This window comes from Sphaerodactylus townsendi, linkage group LG03 (genome assembly GCF_021028975.2).
Source record: "Sphaerodactylus townsendi isolate TG3544 linkage group LG03, MPM_Stown_v2.3, whole genome shotgun sequence".
NCBI classification, from domain to species: domain Eukaryota; kingdom Metazoa; phylum Chordata; class Lepidosauria; order Squamata; family Sphaerodactylidae; genus Sphaerodactylus; species Sphaerodactylus townsendi.
Window position 1 is genome coordinate 60,549,352 of NC_059427.1, and position 22,527 is coordinate 60,571,878.

Here is a 22,527-nt window from a genome sequence, read left to right on the forward strand (position 1 = left end):
TTTATGTGGGCAGTGAATTGGCATGACATTCAAGCATCACAAAGCCATTTACAAGGTCCCAATTAACTAATTCAGATTAGCTTGCTATACAAACACCTGCTGGTAGTATAACCCAGGTAGCCACACAACACAAGAAGCTTCTGGAATGGCTAAAAAAAAATAACCGCAGTGGCTACAGCAGGAGGGCTTCTAGGGCACTGTGGGCACTTGAGCTTTCAGACTGCAGTTGCTGAATATGCATTTTGCAATTTTGACTAAAAGAGATGTGTGTGTGCGTGCATGCGTGCATACACATACATGAATGCACGCCAGCAAATAAATTTTGGACATTTTGGAGAAGGACCCTTTGATTACTGCAAATCTAAACACTAAAATTTGACAACCTCCAAACTAAGGCAAAATTGCAGAAATGTTAAAAATGCTGATATAGAAGAGTTCAGACTCTGAAATCTATGACTATTAAAATTCCTGTATCTGACTTAAAGATCAGCTGACACCCAATCTCAGCCACCCCAAGTTAAATGCCCTATGGGGGATCAGACTACATGTGACATGGTAGATTCATTATTAGATCTCCCAACAGTTCATTTAATATTAACAAACAATCACAAGGGGGGAGGTTTCCACATGGACTGGGGCTTATGTGCTGAAGCATACAGAATTCAGGTTTTTCCTCTAGCACCATTTTCTCAGTGGACCCTCTGAGCTGCTATTTGACCCAATAAGGAAGGAGAAATGTACAATATTTGTTGGAAAAGATTCACATTGTGGCCATTGTAAGCTGTTCCCCATCCCACTATAATTCCAATTTCTTTTTTTTATTTTTAGTGTTTTTCTTTATTGATTTTTTTAATATGACATTGTAATCATTCATATTATTTATTTATTTATTTCTTGAATTTGTAGACCGCCCCATCCCCGAGGGGCTCTGGAAACACAGTATGCAAACACAGTAAAACAAATATACAAGATATAAATTAACATTTCTTGAGTATATACCATTGGTCCTAATATTAAACTAAAGACAACTTAGAAAACAGGACCAAATATTCAATTAAAATTGTATCCCAACTTATCATATTACCATTTCACATCTTTCTCAATACATTACCTCAGCATACTAAAATAGTAAATAAAGTTCTTTATAGTATCATTCTCAACAAATTATCTCATTTTATCAACAATATTAACATTATTATATTATTGAATATTACAATCAATCTCCTACTTATATTTCTTATATTTCCTTAGAAGACACTAGTTGATTGACTACATGGGCTTGACACCCTTATCTTAAACAGCAGTGGCTTTGATCCTACCACTCTGCTTAGCAAAGCAGGATACGTTCCTCCAACCGAAGAAAGCTTCTTCTAATAGAAGTGGCCTTTTTATTGGAAAAAGACTCCTCAAACTGGAGGACGTCTTCAGATTTTGCTGAGTGGAATGGTAGGATAGAAGCCAGTATTCTCAGGAATTTGGTAAATTCATTGTATACTGCCTGGACAATATATTTGGCAAATAATATTGCAGCCAGAACTATACTGGTGCCCATGCAAGTAAGTAATTTAAAATAATTTTGAAAAAATACCAACACTGAATTTAGACAGGACAATGCAAAACATGAGGAATTGCAAACTAAGACCCTTTCCGCACTGCGGAAAGGGCGCTTCCCCACCGGCAGGAATTCTGCCGGTGGAGGGGTGGGGGCCGTTCGCACTAGAGCGTGCGAGCGGCCCCTAAAGAGGCCAGCGCAAGAGAGGCGGCGTTCAAGACGAGTTGCCTGCTTCGCCTTCCCTTCCCACTTCATCATCGCCTTCAGCCGCTTGTTGGCCTCCCCTAAGACTCCGCAAGACATTCGCTGCCCCTCCCACCTCCAGGGGTCGGAGGGACAGTGACGTGAGGGTCTTAGAGGCCAGTGCAGGGTGACGGAGGCTTAACAAGGTGAGTGGGAGAGGGACGGGGAAAACAGCACATTCCCGGCGGTGCCGTTCGCACCGCGCCACCAGGAATGCGCTGTTTACCAAAAACCTCCTTCAGGAGGGAGGTTTTTGGAGGTGGCCTTCCGACGCCTGTCCCTGGGAGGGAGGGGAGGGGAGCTTGCAGGTCGGGCGCTGCTGCATTTTCAAGCTGCTGCCGCCAGTGCGTCTGCCCCTGGGGACGGCGTTTTTGCCGTCCCCAGGGCGCCGTTTATGGCCCGTGCAGAAAGGGCCTAAATTTATATGAGATTATATTGGATCCGAACCCAACTAGCATGATTGCAATGGATAAAATGCTGCCAATGAAAAGCTCTCTTAAATCTTACTGTTTTCAATGGAAGAGTTAAACATGAAAGTTTTGATATGTTTAGCTGGACTATTAGTTTCATAACACTTAACTTTTCTTGGATTGTGCCCAATAAGAGTATAGTGTAATGCCTATTTTTAATATTCAGCTGTATTACAATATAAGGAAGGTTATCACTCATATTTAAGAAGCCTGACTTCCAAGTCACAAACTTGAAATCTGGATTTTACTCTGTTGAGTTCTACCATGTTAAATAAATAGTACAATTGCAGTTGTCCAATGCACAATAGTGTAATAAAACCTGTTTAGGGTCAATTCATTGCATAAATTAACATAACTAACTGCACAAAAGGGAAGGAGAGAACAAGGAAGTTAGCTATTTTTTGTACAATGCTAAACGTTTTATTGTGTTGTAATGTGGATAATGATAATATAATGTTTTATACTACTATATGGGTATACATAGCAATATATCCTACATACATAAATGTTTTATATGTGCTGTAATGTTAATTTCTTTGTTCTCTTCCTTCTGAAGGAATCATATACATTTGAATTGTTATTTGCATCAGCCTCTCATATCTTTTAGATTAAATTCCGTATGGCTTATATGTATATATGTAGAGATTTAGATGTAGCTTTAGATTTGCTTTAATAAACACTGAACAAACTCTTGCCTGTTTCCTCTAAGCTTGCAACAGAATATGACCTTCACATTTTTCCTTTGCATGTATTCACAGACTTGGGCATCACAACATCTTATCTAAAACTTCTCTGAAGGATAAGGAACAAAACTGTTGCTAATCAAATTTAGCATCATTGTCTTTATAAATGAAATTTATGAAATTGTATGACAGAAGTTAATGCTGGAGAGCTCATAAAAAGACACAATTTGAAGGCTTTTTTATTCCTTCTTTTTGCATCTATTTTTTTTCCAAAATACTATAGGTCATACTCTGTCACAACTCAGTTACTTAATGCAGGATATACTTTATGGATGATCTTGGGCACAGCCACAACCTGCTTTAAGCTTTATGTGCCTCATCTTGGCACAATACTCACAGTATAAAATACACAAATACTGCACCAAATATGAAAGGTGCATGTGTATAAAAAGTGATCCAGATATTCACAAGTGGTGGTGAAGTTCTCTTCTGGTCATCAGTTATGAGCATTCAGAAAAGAAAAGAAAACAACTTGAAGTTCATTCATGCATATATTCTTTATGCATGATATGACAGGTGCATATTTTGCACTTTTGTATTGGTACCTAATTACAAAAACCTGAAGAGAATGGCTCTCATTAACAGTTCCAGAATGCCTCTCTGAAAATCAAGTGGGTGGATAGCCTTTAATTTATTTTATGCATTATTCATTATCTATTGGTAGTAATATTTTAATAGACAGAATATTAGCAAATCATGATGCGAGAAATTTCTAAGCCAGTAATGGGCAAGGGAAATGCAGATGTTTGGGGGATAATGGGAGAAATCAGATGCATTTTGTGTTCACTTCAAAATTAAGCAAGAACAGGCATTCATTGACTCATTGATACTTCCACAAACTGATATGCATTGTTTCCTATTTGCTGCATATATATATACTAAATGCATTAGGATGTTGCATTAACCACAGATGCTGCATTAAATACAATATCAAAACCACATTTCAAGTGACAGGCAAGTATGATATTCTAAATAGATTTTTTTCATTTTGAAAAAAAAAGGATTAATTCAAATAAGGAGATTCGTGTTCTAATATGGTCAGAGAATTACCACTGCCTGTAGTGGTTTTCTCAGTAATTTTACTGTTGGATGAAGCAGCACATGTATAAAATTCACATGCCCTGTTCTTTGAGGCCTTTGACAAAACTTCACGTGTGCAGGAGCTCTGTGTTCCCATTAGGATACACACAGAATTCTAGATCATACTTGGATCTCTGTTTGAAAAAAAATCCCCAACTTAAACAACATTCTCAATTCTACTCTATAATAAAGTACAAAAATATCCCGATTCATAATTTCATTCCTGCAATCATTAAACATCCAATACATTTAAGAAAGGAATGTCAGAATGACCAACAAGCATGGAACTTTATGTGCTCAGCTACTTAACACTGTTCTAAGGATGTTTGGAATGAATTTTAGCGTCTTTTGTCAAATAGTCTTGTTGGATAATGTGGGAGATAACCTATGGAAAAGGGGTGACAGAACAGGAAGAAGCAGAGATTGAAGAGTACAGCAAGGTTATGCTGACCTTCACATTCTTGTGCTGCATTCAAATATTTTATTAGGTTATTTCAAATAATGTTTACTTATCCTATCTAAAAACATTTCCTGTGTTTCAGCCCTGGCTTGAAATATGCAATCACCAAGTGCAGGAGGTTGTTCTTGAAAAAAAACAAACCCCACAATACTGATTTGTCTGTATGGTAAATCATTTGCTTAAATAAAAGAATAGAAAGCAGAGAGAACTAACTGATATGTCTGTTGTCTTTCCCGTCAAGATTGCCCTCGCCTTGGCTTTGGTCAGAGGGAAGGACTTTATGTATGAATCGTACAAGAGCTTGGCAAGGGTTCTCAGATCGGCGGACTCAGGGTTTAGTTGGTCGATGTCACTTGAAATCTCTGCCAAGAGCTTCTCCTTTTCAGCTTGTGGCATTCTCCCAAACCTAATGGCTAAAGAAGGGGGGAAAAACAAATGAATGCTTGCAATAGTAATAAATGATATCTAATGTATATGCATGCAGCTATAATGATCTTTTTCATTATCTTCTACAGAGAGATTCACAGGATGCAGTTTTGATCGTGAACGTTGATAAAAAAATGAAAACAAATTATAAGACAGGCAAGCATCAGTGGGCATAATAAAATAGCGAATGAGAGAATCTGGGCTCCATGATATGGGACTATATCATACAAGGTGGCTGATGATAATGCTCATGAGATGAGTTCAGAGGCAGTTTGCTCACTCTGTTGGATGTGAAACCAAAGAAGCCCAATTCATCCAGAGGAAATGCCCATCTGGCAGCATTCAACATGTTTAGGTATGTGCTTTTGTACCAAATTAAATATCGGAAGGCATACCAGAAAAAAACAGACATCTTGAAAAGACAAGTATCTGTTCTCATAGCCTGATAACATGACTCTCCCTGTTTATGTGACACAGCTCCTGAAAGGTAAAGGTAATAGGATGATGTCACTTCATGGCATTTACTTGTCAGACTGTGTTAACAGGATGGTTTGCCTTTGCCTTCCCCAGTAGTCTATACTTTATCCCCAGCAAGCTATGCACTCATTTTACTGACCTCAGAAGGATGGAAAGCCAAGTCAACCTTAGTTGGTTACCTGAAACTGACTTCTGTCAGGATCATACTCAGGTCATGAACAGAGCTTTAACTGCAGTACTGCAGCTTACCACATTGTGCCATGGGGCTCCTACTGGCCCTAAAATTAACCTCATTTTCAGTGTACATGAATTGGGACAACATTGTTAACTGAAATCATGGAAGTATATAAAGTGCAGGTATCACATATATGCAAGGTGCAGTTCTGTCCCATTTTGAATAGCCATGTAAAAATACTCTCAGAATGGTACTGGGTCAGAGGCCGTTTCTGCATGGCCACGCTGCGGGGGTGCGTCGGCATAAACGACACCGACGCACCCCGCCAGGACCGTTTGCACCGACGGTCCCAGTAGGGGTGGGGAAGACGGCACAGCCTGCACAGAGGCTGCACCATCCCCCGAATGCCTTACTGTCCCCTCCGGCCTTCCGGCACGTCGCACGGGCCAGGGGACACGCCCTCCCTGCAGCTCTGGAGTCGCAGGGCAGGGGGGCGTGTCCCCTGGCCTTTGTGATGCGCCGGAAGGCCAGAGGGGACGGTAAGGGGTTTGGAAAACGGGGGGGGGGGGGGAATGGCGCCTTCCAGCCGCTGCAGAGACACTGCTTCCGAAAAGCAGTGTCTTCGCGCTGCTGGGGGGGAGCGAGGGTGGTGCTGCTGCATCGCATGCAAACAGCTCCCTAGGGACGGTGTTTTTGCCGTCCCTAGGACACTGTTTATGGCCTGTGTGGAAAAGGCCTGTTAAGTGTCAGGAGATGTCAAAATTCTTATTCTACCTCGCAGAATTCAACAATTTAATGTTTATGTAGCTCTCCAATTTCACATTGTGCAAAGATTGGTCATATATAGGGCCACTGACAGGCCATAACAGCCAACAAACTCAAAAGCTGTCAAATATCAGTATTCAAATACCAATTAGTAAATACATGTAAACCACTTTGAATCTCAGGAGGACACCATCTAGCCTCTGGAACTAAAATGAAGATGGGGGATAGTAATGGGGAAAATTAATTCAAATCATATTGGGAAAGTATCTTAAGAGAAATGAGACAGATCCATTATAGATGGACTGCAGAATATAAATAATGTAATAATATAAATAAATTAATGTAATTGACTCATGAGGTCTTCTCAGTGTCCACCATCAGCAACAGATCTTTCCAAATCCATAAAAGAATATTTCTCTGAGTTCTCTTTAGTTCTTTACTACTAAGTGAAAACTTGGCACACCTCTGTCATTGGGTCAGAAATGGCACCTACATTACATCTGGATATATATGTAACACAAGGAAACCATTGAACATCTCATCATTCTGACTTTGGCTTCTCATCCAGAGGACAGACACTAGCCCATTCCACCCAACACAAATAAAATATTTTCAGGTCGCAAAATAAAACGTTTTGGGGTGGAATTCTGCGCCGTTTTTTCCAGAAAGTTTTATTTCAAAAACGCTAAACTAGTACAGGTTTTTCAGAAAATGTTTTCAAAACATTTTCTTCTTGCTGTGTGGAGAGCAGAACATTTTATTTTTCCCGTACACCGTAGAAGCTCTCTCCTTTTTGTGCCCACCATTTTCTGCCACGTGGTTCTCTGTGCAGCCTGACATTTGCAGAATGTTGCCATGGACATTTCCTCTGCTTGCAGCTCATCGGCCCACAATTTCAGTTTTCAAAGAACATGAACTGAGTTAGTTTTGACTGCTGATTCTGTGCACATGTCATTTTTCCTTTGTTTTCCATGAGATGTCTTTGAAGCTATGCAGACTCAATACGAGAATTGGCAGTATGACAATGCAAGTCCCCATGTCTTTGAAGACAGCTCATTGAACCCCCCCCCCCCACCACACACAGGTGCATGGATTTGGAAGTCAAAACTAGCTTTATTCATGTACTTTAAACACTGAAATAGCAGGTGAATGAGCTGTGAGCAGAGGAAACATTTGTGGGGATGTTATGCAAATGGCAGGCAGCACAGAGAATCTTGAGGTGACAGAAAATGGCAGGTGCAAGGTGATCTGGAAATGGAAGTGAGAGCTGTATGTTGGAAGGGAAGGTGGGTCAAAGAACCATTTTCTTCTATAATGCTCCCCCCCAGTGCTATATGGACAAAAAAAGCCAAAACAGTTTTTTTAAAAAAATGTTTCCCAAACGTTTTCAATGGTCTGTGAGCAATGAGCCACTGACTTGCTTCCACATTTTGTTTGCAGTTGTTTTTCATAGAGAAGCCTACAGCCAAAAGCCTACTGCCATATTCCTTGCTCATTTTTGCAACCATTGTATTATCTGCTTCTATTATTTGAACTGAAAGGGACTTAGCAACTCCGCAGGGAACAGAGGACTACTTTATATCATCCATATTTAGACTTCCTGAAAATGCCTCCTTACTCCAATTTATTTCAATAAAAACGGTTGAATAATTGCCTATGGTTATTTATTTTGGACTCTAGCCTGTAGGATTGTTCCCCTTCTCCTTCTCCCCCTTCTCACAGAGACAGTACATACATTTTGGCAGTTGCCAGTAAAAAAAGCATAATTAAGCTGCCTCCTTTGTTGTCTTTTGGGAAATACTTTCCCACATCTTAGGTACCCATATGTTATGAAGTGGGTTTGCATCCAAACAGGTCAGCCTTGTTCTTTCTTGATGAAATGCTACATGTAGTACAGGTAACATCAATATTTCTGATGAAACCACATGTTCTCTGTAATTTGGGAGATTTTCCACAGTTGTTATAGTGCCTGTTATAGCGCATAAGAGTATGAAATTGTGAAAGAACAACATAAATGGAATATCAACGGTACTTCTTTAAACAAAAAATAAAATGCCGAGGGAAATTCAAATGACGTTGATTTAAAAATCGTCTGGCAGACTTTGATAAATTACAAAAGATCATTCTCCAACTGCTAGATACTGAGCACCACCTAAAAGTAAAGTGAGAAGACTTCTCAATAAGAACTCTGATGCTCACAGTAGCAGTTTCAGCAACAGTCCTCATGCAAAAGATGAGTTGGCAGTGGCCTCCATTTACCTCAAAGAATGAGTAAACTGAGCCTCTATGGTGATATAAGTTTAATAGGCCGTTTCCGCACGGGCAGAAAATGACAGCCTGGAGACGGTAAAAACACCATCTCCAGGCCGCCATTCGCGATCGGGCGAGGCTGCAGCGCGAGCCAAGCCGCCGCCCTCGCTGTCACGCCTGGCTTGAAGTTCGGGTGAAGCAGTCGGCATTATCTCCCAGAACGCCAGGGAAGCCGCTTCTTTCGGGAATACGCCGCGAGTGAAGCCGCTGCTGAGCTTAACGGCATGCTGCTTCACGGAGCCTCCCCCCCACTGCCGGCACTACGAATTATCCACGCCTTTGCGCTCGCCGCTGAGGCTTGGGGACATGTCTTCTGCCCTGGGCGCCGCCGAAAGCAGGCTACAGGGCCAAGAGGCGCAGGGGCGTGTCCCCAGGGCTCCGGCGACGCAAGCCGGAGGCCCTGTGGGACAAGCCGGGTCGCGGTATGCAGCACCGGTGTTCGGCGCTCGCTTCGCCCGCTTCTTCCGACCGTCTTCCAGCGGACGGGTCTCATACAGCGTTGCCGGTCAGCGCGCAAGAAGCGCGACCTGTGCCGCTTCCGCTTCGCCATGCGGAAACGGCCATAGAGACTTTGTTTACTTTTCTTTTTTGAGGGAGTGAAACCTATTAATTAAAAAAATCTCTGTACTACCCCTTTACTTAAAAGCTTTCAGAGTAAAGGAATCTCTCAAGCAGACTTTTCAAATGATCAGGTGTTGGTGTGGCCAGACTCATGGGCTCTTTGAGCAATCAAGCAGAGGCAAACTGCACCCAACAGCTTTTCTGCATCAGGTTGTGGGTGATCATGTATAATCAGGGTCAGTGTATTGTTCTGGACCAAAACTTATTCTGTAACTCTCTGAAGACATGTACAGAGTCAGTTTTATTCATAGCCTCCATTTTTGCAGCACTTTTCCATGTAAACAGAGCTTTATAGCTCTTATCAGAGTAGACAACTGACAATTCCCATGTTCCTAAGCCACTCTGTTCTATCTGTCCGCAATAAACTCATAGCAAACCACATAATACCTTTAACAATCTGAGAATTTCCTAGATAAGTGCCATAAACAAATGCTGGAGGTCAATACAAGCAACAGCTTGTTCTGTGTTTCCCTTCCCCAATCACAGGGAGTGAATACCAATGATGATGAGAAATTTATCAGTGATAGTTCCTCTGAAGTTTCCTTCAGACCATAACATCTAGACTGATAGGTCCCGGATATGAAAACATGGTCAGAAGAGCTTGATGTTGTTTTGGATGCTTTAAAAAAAAGTGCTGTGCTGAAAAATGTTGCTGGTTTTGGGGATAGGAATAGTTTTGCTACAATGTTTAGCTGAAATGTAGAGTAATGTCTATATTATTTTAAAGTCTTTTTTAATATCAAGGACATTCTAGGCAGTAACTCTGATTGTTATGTTTTGGGCCAAATTATGCAAGACGTATGCAACATGTTTCCTGAAAATTACTTATTCTGTCGAACACAAGAATGAAAGCATCTCCAGTTGTTCCAATAATGATGAAACACTGACACTTAATTTGCGAAGTTTAATAAGGGCAGAAATTGGGAAATGAATCATTAGTTGACACACTAGGAGTTACATGATCTGATCTTCCCAGCATTTTTAAAAGTAAAATAATAGCTGTATGGGTCCCCAGATCAGATTGGACAAATTATGTGGGAGGATTAACTTTGCACAATTTCAGCAAACAAACCCAACTCTTCCCTTGAATATTATTAGCCATGGAAAGGATAAAAAAAAACCCCAAAGGTTTCCTTTCCCCCTTCTTGTAGGGCTAGTAAACCAGCAGTGCATGTGACCAGTTTCAATTGGTGAAACTGTGGCATGGCTGTGGAAGGGATAAACGCCATCTTTTCCCTACACATATTGTGGCCTCATTCTGCTGCTATTTATTTATTTATTTGTTTGTTTGTTTGTTGGATTTAATATACTTCCCACCCCCAAAGGGCTCTGCAGGGTGTACAATAGACATATAAAAATCTTACTAGCTAAAAACCAATACACAGTATTCTGCTATCTTTTTTTCATGGATCTCCAGAATTCTGTCCAGTTATTCTCTATAAATGGTGGACACAGACATGAAAAACAGCACAGGGGTGGAGGCAGCAGAAAAGCTCATGGAAATCACTCTGCTTGACAGACAAAACATAAAGTTTTGGTAAAACTTTGGTATCTGAATTTGGTAAAAAGTATTACTAATACATGTATTTTGCAGAGTGTCTATAAGTAAGAAATTCAACACAAATATTTTCAAGTACAATTTTTGTCCTTCAAATTAAAAAATAATATTTGAGAAAATGTTTCTCTGAACAATTTATTCACCAGATGTACTCATCCCAAGCTAAGATTATACATACAATAGAGAACAACAAAAATCCCAAATAAGATATTTTCCCACTCATGTTTACAATTCTTTAATCTATAAGTCTTTGTGTTATGACAGCCTATTCCTGTTTTCACTTGGCTTTGCAAAGGAAAGTATACAGAACCTTCATTAGAGTTCATTCGCTCAAGAATCCTGACATTAAATATTGTCATATTAATTAATAAAATGACCTTAAAGAACAGACAGAAAGTCCTAAGTAGTCATGTACAATCAACCAGACTATTAAGAACTCAAGATTAATCTTTTAAATTGTGTGAGGGCCAAACTATGTGATGCAATTCTCCTCACACCCCTTCCTTTCATGGACAGCAGGTCACCCTGCAATTGACAACCCCATCCCTAGACTCAACAGTGAACAAAGGCACTTTGAGGTAGCCAGAAGCCAGCAGAAGCTACAGCAAGCTGGCAGGAAGGCCTGGGCAGCAGGATCTGGCCTCATCACTTCCACAGAGCAGGGTGGGGATGACACAGCTGTAGCCAAGCTGCACTGAGCAGGCCTCAGCAGTTCCCCAGAGCATGGCAGGGCCAACACAGCCCCAACCAGGCTGCAATCAGCAGGCCCCCAGCCTTTCCTCAGAGTAGGGTGCGTCCCACACACCCCAGACAAGGTTGAAATCAAGAGGGATGGGCTAAGAACACTGAGGGGGGGGCAGCAATCCCAAAGTGGAGCAGGGAGCCTGAAACAGGGAGATTCAAAAGGGAGAGGAACACTTTTGAGAAGGAAAAATGGATGGGAGTGTGGGCAGCACTGTTGGCTGATAGGACAGATGTGAGAGGGGAGGTGGAAAGGACTGTAAGTATTTGATGTGGACATAAAAGTCTTCTAAGCAAATAATCCTGTGGTCTCTTTGCCTTCTGTTGCCATGCTGACTGGTCAGGAGTCTACTTTGCAAGACAGTAGAAAGGGGTGGGGCTCAAATTAAATGTCGTCTTTGGGAAGGGGTTATTTTCAACAGAGAAGCAGAATGAGGGCAGAAGGGTATATGTGTCTGCTAATCCAAGTGTTTTACCACTACTTTGCAACTCTCCTAGTTAAGCCACTTTGGCCACCACAAAATTCAAATTCACAATTACAGTTGTGGGTTGGGTTGCCAATTCCTGACTGGGAAATTCTTGGAGATTTAGGGACCATGCCTGGAGGGAGGATGCTTAGCAGGGAAGTGAAGTTTTTAAAAAAAGGTGTTCCAAAGCTGCTATTTCCTGTGTAGTGTGGATAATTTTGTGAGAATTCCAAACTTCATCTGGAAGCTGGCTACCCTAGCTGTGTGCAATTTGCCAAATAGTCCCCCTGGTTGCATAGAAAAAGTATGAACCCATAGTTAAGCAGAATTTTATGAGAGAAATGTATTTATCATTATATGTAAATAGTTTGATAGAATATAAATGTAGGAAAAAAGCAAAAAAGCAGAGATGTGCTGAAATCTGGACACAAAACAATTCCTGCAAGGAGCCTTCTGGAGAGATACAAAACAGTCCCTGAAGGAAATACATCCTTACTTGCAATTGTACAACGCAGTTTGCCCAAAACTGTGGGTAACAACACCCACTAAGGGGGCCAACCACTCCTGCATTTCTTCCCCACTTGACTCTGCAATTTACCACAGATAATGTATTATTCAATGAAACAAAAGCTTACTTCCAGATTCCCCTCACCTCCACACCCAGACAGGCTCCTCTAACTTTTGCAAATGGGCTCTTTTCCCCCTCAGATTCTGCTCCCCTCTGGTGCAAAGTCATGTCAGAAATGCTCTTGCTTTCCAGAAGGACACACAGGACAAGAGGAAGTGCATCAGGACAAGCAATCTTGCCCTGACGCACCTCCTCTCTCGGCATGCCACAAAGAGGAAGTGTGTTGGGACAAGATTTCTTGCCCACTGCACCTCGTCTCTTGGTGCGCTGCAAAGAGGAAGTGCATCAGGACAAAATTTCTTGCCCTGACACCCTTGTGGTCCCACCGTGCACCAGAGCACTGGTGAGTAATCAGCCGGTAAGTAAGTACTTTTATCTCTACTTGTATTCCTCTCAAATCCTCATATGTGTGGAGGTAGGTAACTAAAAATGTTTTTGCAAAAATCATTCATTTTGACAAATCTAGAAATGTTCTTTAAAGTATTAACTCTTGTCTCAATCCTTGCCATGGAATTTAACTCTGTGCCAGCTTTCAGAGGAAAGTGTCAGGTTAGCAGCATGATAGGTGTCATGTAGCTAGTGTTGCCAGGTGCAAGGGTTGTGGCTAGGAATATGATGTGGGCTGTGGTGCCAAGCTATTTCTGATTAAAAACCTTTAAAGTGACGTAGGTAGCTCTAGAACCTTAGAGTTTCCAGAAATTCCTAGAGCTTTCATGTCACTTCCTTTGAAATGGAAGTGTTGCAGTGTTTTTTACATTTTCTTCCACTGTTATTTTTTTTTCACTTCCCAATGGGGAATGGGATCTCTACCTGCAGCTCAAGCCAGGAGGCTTGTTAGATAGTGAGAGGGCAGAGCCCACAAACAGAATATGTTGGCTATGCATGATGAACAAGGGGAATAGTGGTCAGCTGCTCTGCCTATCCCAAACACTTGTCCTGCCTGCTGGGTATCTCATTTTCATATTTCTTGTTTACAAAATTCATAAAGTGTATGTACTTCCATGTGGAATACCAATCATCCAGTTTGAACCTACCATTTAGTGAACGAAAACACCAACCAATGAAAAAGTGAGGGACATGTGGAGAGGGGGATTCTTTTATTCCATGTTACCCCCCTCCCCCCAAAAAACTGTTTGAACATGCATGGGAACAAATGGAGCTGCCATATACTGAATCAGGTTTGTGTTCATCTTGGTCAGTGCTGAGGCTTTCCAAGGTCTCAGGCAGATGTCTTTCCCATCACTTACTACTCAATCCTTTTTTTTAAAGCTAGAAATGCCAATAGAGCCTGGGACCAGTGAAGGAAGCTGCTACAATGGAGAGACATCTTCAGACATTTACTAGGATGACACCATTGTAGAGTCACATGGGGTGCAAATGGTCTGGCCATGAGGCCACTTTCCAGGTTGAGCATGAGTGCAAGTGCTTCAGAACCCCAGTCTACATAGAGCCTCACTAGCTCTGTATGTTAATAAAGGTGGTTTTTCAGCAGGCTTGGTTCTGCCTTTGGGCTATCTTTTAAGTTATGGTGAGCATTTTTTTAAATTATGATTTTTAACTGTAATGTAGGTTTAACATGTTGTTGTTGCCTTGGGCCCTTCTGGGATGGGCAAGGCATAAAACGAAAAATAAAAATAATTTTTTTAACAGCATACCCATGAGCCTTTGCTAAATATGCAAATTATTAATTTGCCTCATGGGGGGCCTCATAGGGGGCACTGCAGACAGGCCTGGGCACCATTTTGCCCCGGGCTGTTATTCCCCTTCCTATGCCTCTGCCTGGGACCTTTTCAGCTTGCCCATCTGGGGCAGCCCCAAACCCTCTTTTCCTGCTCCCTTAACACCTTCCCACACACCAGCCACCCTACATTTCTATTCACCTTTTCATCACCTTTTCCTCCTTACCTCCCTGTCTCTTTCCTGGAAAAATCTGCTCATCCTCTGTGGAAGCTATCACCGGGCCAAGCCCCCCGCTAGGGAAGAACCTGCGGGTGGCTCAGATACCAGAACTACAGCACTCCCATCAAGTTTTTCTGTCAGCATGGCCAATTGGCCATGCTGGTAGGGGCTGATGGGAATTGTAGTTCCTGAACATCTGGAGAGCCGCAGGTTCCCTACCCCTGGGCTAGTGTGTTTTCAGTGGTTGTTAGTGAGGTCTCCTTCATCAGGGGACATGAGATGAGGATGGCATCCAGGTTATAGAAACTAAAGCTTGAAAGGTTCAGCAATATTGTGGTTGCCTAGCAACCTCCAAAACAGCTACTGACAACATGCATTGTTTTTATTATTTTGGAGATCTTTAATCCCCTGATGTAATCTACTTTTAAGATTTCAGGTTTTTGTTTTTTTGTTTTGCAAACCTGGAATTCCCTTTAGGTTCATAGAAAAATCTCCACAGTTCCACTTTGTAGATCTGCTGATCATATACTTTTTGACATCTGTTCCAGGTATTTTTCTTTGTACAGGGATCAATCTAAGGCTGGCCCAATCTAAGGCCCAAGAGTTTTTGGTGCCCTAAGCAAACTGTGATCTTGGCACCCATCTAGTTCAAATCCCATTTGCGACAGAGGCTACGGATGTTTTTGAGGAAACCAACAAATATCATATAATGGACACAACTGCCCACACTATGAGCCCTAAGTAAGTAACATGTTAATGCACATAGCCTCTGCATGTGGAAATTAAATTCCATCCCCTGATTACCCTCTCCTTCTCCAATTATCTCTCCTAAAATGATAAAAAAAACCTTCTAGTAACCACCAGGACAGATTTTACTTAAGCAACATGTATATGCAATGAAGAAAAAAAAAATACATTTTCACACTGTTTTTACACTGCTGTTTTGGCACATGCAGAATCTGCCTTGGTTTCCAAAATACAAAAGAGCAATGGAAAGGCCATGGCTGGCCATTAGGGAGTTGTTGATCCATAACCCATTTTATATGCTCAGTGACCCACTGTTGGTCCCAACCCACAGGGTTAGTAACACTGCTTTATGCCACAGTTCACAATTAGATATATAATATTTCATTGGCTTAAATTTGGATAAGCACTCATGGAGTGTGGGTGAATGGGTACAATCCCACTCTGTCACAATAAATAACTATACATTTATCATAGAGACATAGAACTGGAAGAGATCTCTTGTCCAACCCCCTGAACAATAGAAGAAATTTACAATTACCTTGCCCCTACGCCTCTCAGTGTTCCCTGCTGAACTCCCTGTGGAAGGCAAAAAACCTCCAGAATATTTGGGCAATATGGCATTGAGGAAAATTGCTTCCTGATCAGAAATAGCCCTATCCTGACTGAACCCATTTTTAGCAGATGCTAAACCTGTTACAGTTAAACAAATCCTTAGCTGTTACAACCAAATAACTAATAATACCAAAGTATTTTGTGTGAAATCTGCAAGAAATACAGATGATAGAAAACATGCTCACCATTATGTGACATTCCAACTGCAAGGCATTTCTGGAATCTGCAGTACTGACATTTATTTCTGCTTTTCTTATGAATTCGGCAGTTAAGATCACACCTATCATATATTAACTTCAACCGGATTGTTCTTCGAAAAAAACCCTTCAGTAAGAATAAAGATATAGTTGGAAATATTAGTTGTACAAAATTTTCCATGATTCCCTGACACATATGATCCATTGTATCCTAGAAACTTTGCACAGAAATGCAAGGAATTATTTTCTTTAAATTGTATAATCACATTGAACAATACAGCATTCTAGCGAATACATTTGGAATCTATAAATCATCAACTCATTTATTTAGAAGCAACTTGTATCAATTTCATGGCTTTGTTTCCTAGTATTTAAGTTTCAATAACACAACATGTTTTAGGTTGAATAATATAAAAAGGTTGTTTGACAGAAACATTTTCTGTTTTTCTGGTTATAGTGTTTCAAAGCTAATTTCTCAAATAGTAATTGAGAAAAGTAATGTTGCCACATTACAGCTACTGAAAAACATTATGGCTCATTCTGCACGTGCAGAATAATGCACTTTCAAACTGCTGGTGCTCTTTGAAGCTGTGCGGAATAGCAAAATCCACTTGCAAACAGTTGTGAAAGTGGTTTGAAAATGCATTATTTTGCCTGTGTGGAAGGAGCCTATGACTCAATAATGCTGTAATAAGATTTATTGATATCTTGTATCTGTATATTGAGAAAAAACCCTGCAAATGAACCAGTGTGGACTGAGCAGCTTTTGAGGGGTCTGGTGGGAAATGTCTTTAAAATAAAGATTTCTATTTTTGTTGTAAGCCTTGACTGCATGGGGAAATCTCTGACTTTTGCTTACAGTCTTGAAAAGATACTTGACCCTTTAGACCAATATAATTTCTAGACTTCTTTTATTTCAATTGGTGAAACCAAGCAAATATTTTTTTAAAAAAATCTTATGGGCACTTGTCAGTGTACATGTTGCCCCCCCCCAACTGAAGTAAGTTTGTAGACCAAGTAGGCTTTAGCAAAGAACTTTTCTGATTGTCATATAATGGTTAGCTAATACAGATGACAAAATTCAAGCTGAAAATGGCAAATCAGATGGAGCAAGTAAAAGCTTCCTATTCTAATAATATTAAGTGACTCCGAGCACAGTGCTTAGGCATTTCTAATTACAGGAATGGAATAAAACGTCTGAAATATCAGCAAACACTTTTTAAACCAAGTATAACACTGTGAACCACCCTACCTTACAGCCTTCACAAGCATGCACTCCATAATGAAACCCAGAAGCTTTGTCTCCGCACACCCTGCATTCAATAGCCATTAGAGAATTGGAAGCTTCTTCATGAGCTTTATTGTATAGTTGAACTTTTTCTGAGAAGTAGGGTGGAGAGGGAGGTTCCATCTTGATTGCATCTGAACAAGAGAAGATTTCCAAAGGGAGATTCACTATAGCCTTGAACGGCATGTGAACATAAGCAAGAATAGTGGCAGGTGTGACAGATTTGCGACAATCCATCTTAGACTCCTCCCCGCAAATCTGAGAATTATATTCATGTAAGAAACAAACAACTAGCAAATTATTATTTAAGGTATTCAGACGTAGTGTTGTAGTTCAGAACCTGAGAGTTGCTTGCTCAAATCTCAGCTCAGTCATAACATTACCATCAAGCACCAGATCCTAGAAGTAATGTGGCATTTCTGGCACTGCAGTCTTTGTATAATACTGATCAATGTGACTTTTTTGGTCTGCATTTCACTGGATTATGTGCATCATTTATGCAGGACATGTGTTTTGCACTTTCTTGTTATTTGACAGATTCTATTCCACACATTACATCATTGTTATGTAAAATAAAGCACCTTTTGTGGGTGAGTAACTAATATTTCATTAATGATTCCTACCCCCTGCCACTGCTGTATGTTATTAACGATAACTCCAAAACATGTTTCTCATATTTTAACATTTTAAAATGTTTTGTAACTTTACTTCTCTGGAATTAATTCAAGAGTTATAAATATGCAATTCCATCCTTCTCCCTTTAAAATGCACAATTGTATATGAAGTGGTATCTCTGTAATATATTGTTGTCCAGTGATGGACCAGAGCAACACAATTTTAATTTGCCACTTAGTTATGGAGCTTATGGATTAATTTAGGCCACTCATCCTTGCAGTCTAACCTACTTCACTGGGTGGTTGTGAGGATCAAATGAAGAAGGGAAGAAACCATCATTGACTTAAGTATCTTGGAGAAAGGGCAGGATACAAATGGGGTACATAGTTATTATAAATGGAGAATAAGGCCATGAAAATTACAAAAGAGGTGACTGATCAGCTAAAGCAAATAAAAATAAATTCAATTCTTCTCATACATTCAACCCCCCCCCCCCCAATAGATACAAAAGCAATCTGTGCATTACAGATTGTATGATGAACTGTATGGAAACATTTAGAGTGTTTAGACAAGGGAAGAGCAGATTTTATGCTTCTAAGATCTACTTAATGTTTTGAGACTTTGGGAACTCACAGTCACAAAGTGGAAGTTTGTACAATTAAGAAGAGTTAGATTTTAGATGCTGTTTTTGTCCAATGTAAGGAGTCTCAAAATGCCTTTTAATTGCCCCTCCCAACAGGCACCTTGTGAAGTAGGTGGGGCTGAGAGAGTTCTGAAAGAACTGTGACTAGCCCAAGATCACCCAGCAGGCTTCATGTGGAGGAGCAGGGCATCAAACCCAGTTCTCTAGAGTCTGCCCCTCTTAACCTCTACACCTTGCTGGCATTTCCGAGCAGGCCTGAGGTGGGGAAAACTTTTGGCTGTTTTCCCCAAGGAAACCACCACCACCCAAAAGTACAATTTGCCTTTTAGAGCAGCAATTCTCAGCCTGTGGGTCATGACCCCTCTGGGGGTTGAACGACCCTTTCACAGGGGTCGCCTAAGACTCTCTGCATCAGTGTCCTCCATCTGTAAAATGGATAAATGTTAGGGTTGGGGGTCACCACAACATGAGGAACTGTATTAAAGGGTTGCGGCATTAGGAAGGTTGAGAACCACTGTTTTAGAGGAAAAATATACAGTTATCCTCTATGTTTTCTCTGGAAGTGGCAAATAACAGATTTGATGCAAGAGGAAAGCATCAATAGCACACTCCTTTCCCATTCCTGTAGGAGAATGAGAAGTGGATGGGAAAGATGGAAGAGTGCTAGTACTGTGGTTTTCCCATCCAGAGCAAAAAATATGTGAATGTGCATGCTACCTCATCTGCACAGAAGAAAGAAACTAGTGTGGTAGTGCTGAAGGGAAGATTAAGGAAAATAATTACAGCAGCACTGCAGGAAGGGTAGGGAACTACTTTTAATTGCATTAAGTGCCACTGGTCACTTCCAAGTGACCTTACACTCACCCTTGACCTACACCATTTACTGTGTGTAGTTTTCAATGAAGATGTAAGAATTTTGTTTCAGATATATCAACAAGAATTGAAGATCCAGAAACTCTTCTCAGAGGTTCAACTCAATATAGCTAGAACAGCACAACGTGACATACTTTGGCACTCCTGAAGTTTCATATCGTATTTGTAATCCATAGCAGTCTGGTCAGTTCTTGCAAGTGGAAGGTCTTCATAGTGTGGTGAAGAGAGGCTGGTAAAATCAACTGTGGTAAAGGGCTTTATGTCAAAAGACTGGGAGTGATCATCCATTGCAGAAAGGTCCACTGGGCTAATTCCAAAGTTCATGGACCAAAACGGCATTTCTGTGTCAACCATTGTAAACCCTAAAAGAAAGGGGGAAGAATCACAGTAAGGCAACATATCCAGATATAAATAAATAACAAAAAAGAAGCAAGATGTCAAAAGAAGGTGAAACATATATATGGTTCTTTAAAGCATAGTAAATAGGATGGACATCACCAGATGCTTGCAAGATGCTTAATACAGACACCAGGTGAACAGCATCAAAAGCATCTTGCTATGCAGCTTAGGAAGCAGAAACAAGTTGAAAGCACACATGGAATTAGTAGTACAGTTCTTTGGGTCTCAGCCAATATTTTCACTCTGAAAATTACCAATGAATAGTTAATATAAAACAGAGGATACAGGCAGGCTAAAGCACAACTCCGGTTTTGGCAAGGTCCAGAGTGAGAGTCATTCAAGGACTCATCCAAACTCCCTACTTAATTTTGTTGACTATGATGCGAATATCTGTGATTGTAACAGATGATTTAAAATAATTGCCTGCAAATTAAAAAAATGATTTTTTTAAAAAAGCATGGGTTGTATTCATCTTCAGATCTTGTGGCATCTACTTCCCTTTCTGGTTACATATTGAATTCTATAGAAGGTTTCTTATTTCTATACCCTTCATATAGTCATAGCATTTCTGTTTTTTCTTCTATAAATTTCCAACTTGGGGGGAAATCATGGCGTTACCTATATTCCTTGTATTTTGTTTTGTAAATTTATAACTGAATATCTTTGTACCAACATATATGTTGGTTCCTTTAGTTTTTCTATTTGCTTTTAAACACCGGGGCACTTTTAATGTGATGCAATGCATAAATCAAGTATAATATGTGACAAGTGATTACTACATTGATTGGGACACAGGCAGCTCTAGGATAGATTCCATATTCCACATCACTTCCTTCCATTGCAGTGGTGTTCCTAGCCCAAATAGGCTGTTCTTTGCTTTTAAAAAGCCATTCCCTGTAGCTTTGGTGTGGCTTTAGGGAAACCCAAGGAACCCAAATCCAATTCTTTAAAAAAAAAAGCACATCTAGTTTGGCACTCAAATGAAGCCCTAACTATTGACATAGGTCTTAGTGTTGTAACACTGTATTTCCAGTGCTTTTACTAATTCTTACTATGTAACCTGAGCAGAATTATTAGGGTCAAACTGGGGATTTCCAAGCCCACAACTGTACCAGCTCCCAAATCCCTCAATTGTTCAGCTGGTGGGAGTTTTTCCTTCCCCCCTATAGAATGGTGTTTATTAGGAACACACACACACACTCTCTCTCTTTTTAAAGAAACCTTCTGATAGTAGTACAAATAGCAGGAACTTTAAAGAGCTTAGCTGGCTCCGGTATTTCATTTGAACTTGGGACCTATTGGCATGTGTGGACTTTACACCTTTATGTAATAAAAATCTGCTAGATTCTGTTTACTTTGAATGAGCTAACACTGCTTGGTCTTTCTGCCCAAAAGTTGTTTAAAGCAGCAAAGTTTTATCGACTCTTAACACTATAAGAATAAAGAGGAGAGGCTTGTGTCAACTTTAAACTTCCTCTGTGACATATACAAACATTTCACAGTAGCTGGTGTCACTGTAAGGCAGCAGATGTACTCTGTGACTGGGTTGAGTTTGAGCATGCCTTGAAGTTTGCAATCCTAAACAGACTTAGTTGGAAATAAGCCCCACTGAAATCAATGAAACTTTCTGAGTAAACACATGTGGGAGTAGGCTGAAAGAATCTGTTTCAGTGATAATACCTTTCTTTGTTGGGATAAAGTAAACAGGTGGTGCATATACCACACAACACTTTTGACTGTTAGTACTTTTGTTAAAACTAGATCAAGGAAAAAAAAGAAAGAAATTGGTTCGAAAAGGTAGAAGGAATGAAGAGACATCTTCACCATACAAACAAATCAATTTAAACAGTGTTTCCCTACACTTAAGGAACCCTGGAATTTCTGTACAATCCCAACAGAAACTTTTCAGCATGTTCTTCAAACTATATGTTCCAGGATTCTTTGGAGGAAACCCATTAAATTAATACGGTAGAATTACCTGGGGAACAAACTGAAGATGCTGATTGAAAGATGTGGCCCCCCAATCAACTTTCTTTTCCATCAGTTTGCGTTACAGAATCACATTACAGTTTAAATTATAGAATTTGTTTATTTATTAATTTCCTTTATGTTTGTGTCCCAACAGTTTCTTTTAGATCAGGAATAGGCAACTCAAGACCAAATCCAGACTCCCCCCCCCATGCTTTGCATTTGACTCCCATAATACCCTTGATCCCAGGGATCCCTATTACATGTACACACACACCTTCTTGCATCATATGCAAAGAGCCCTGTCAATTTCAAAGGGCTCCAACTCTTTGCTCACTAGCTTAAATATCAAGGCAAAGAACTCCTCCATGATGCACTTGAACAGATAGTTCCTGTGCACCAGTTCACAAGGATAATGTCAATGAGTAGCTAAGCCGTGAAATTAGAAGGTTCTACCAAGACTTCTCTTGATGTTCACACCTGGGAAGAAGGGGGTTGGAATCCACTGGATGTACCTTTATTTTGGAGGAAGAGAGTCAGTGGGTTGAACCAGTCAGCAGCCATTTTGCT

General features: G+C 40.5%; 1 protein-coding gene across 3 annotated transcripts in view; it reads right to left on the reverse strand.

Annotated features, from left to right (window-relative positions):
• The window catches only part of PPARG (peroxisome proliferator activated receptor gamma), an 85,930-nt gene that overhangs the window by 21,039 nt on the left and 42,364 nt on the right, over nucleotides 1-22,527 (reverse strand). For all 3 annotated transcript variants that reach the window (XM_048492219.1, XM_048492217.1, XM_048492216.1), the window contains exons 2-5: nucleotides 19,725-19,952; nucleotides 17,424-17,593; nucleotides 16,160-16,298; nucleotides 4,762-4,961 (exon numbers count right to left, since the gene is read on the reverse strand). In XM_048492219.1, coding sequence (XP_048348176.1) covers nucleotides 4,762-4,961; nucleotides 16,160-16,298; nucleotides 17,424-17,593; nucleotides 19,725-19,944 — 729 coding nt within the window. In that variant the 5' untranslated portion in view covers nucleotides 19,945-19,952. The remainder of the gene's footprint in view (nucleotides 1-4,761; nucleotides 4,962-16,159; nucleotides 16,299-17,423; nucleotides 17,594-19,724; nucleotides 19,953-22,527) is intronic.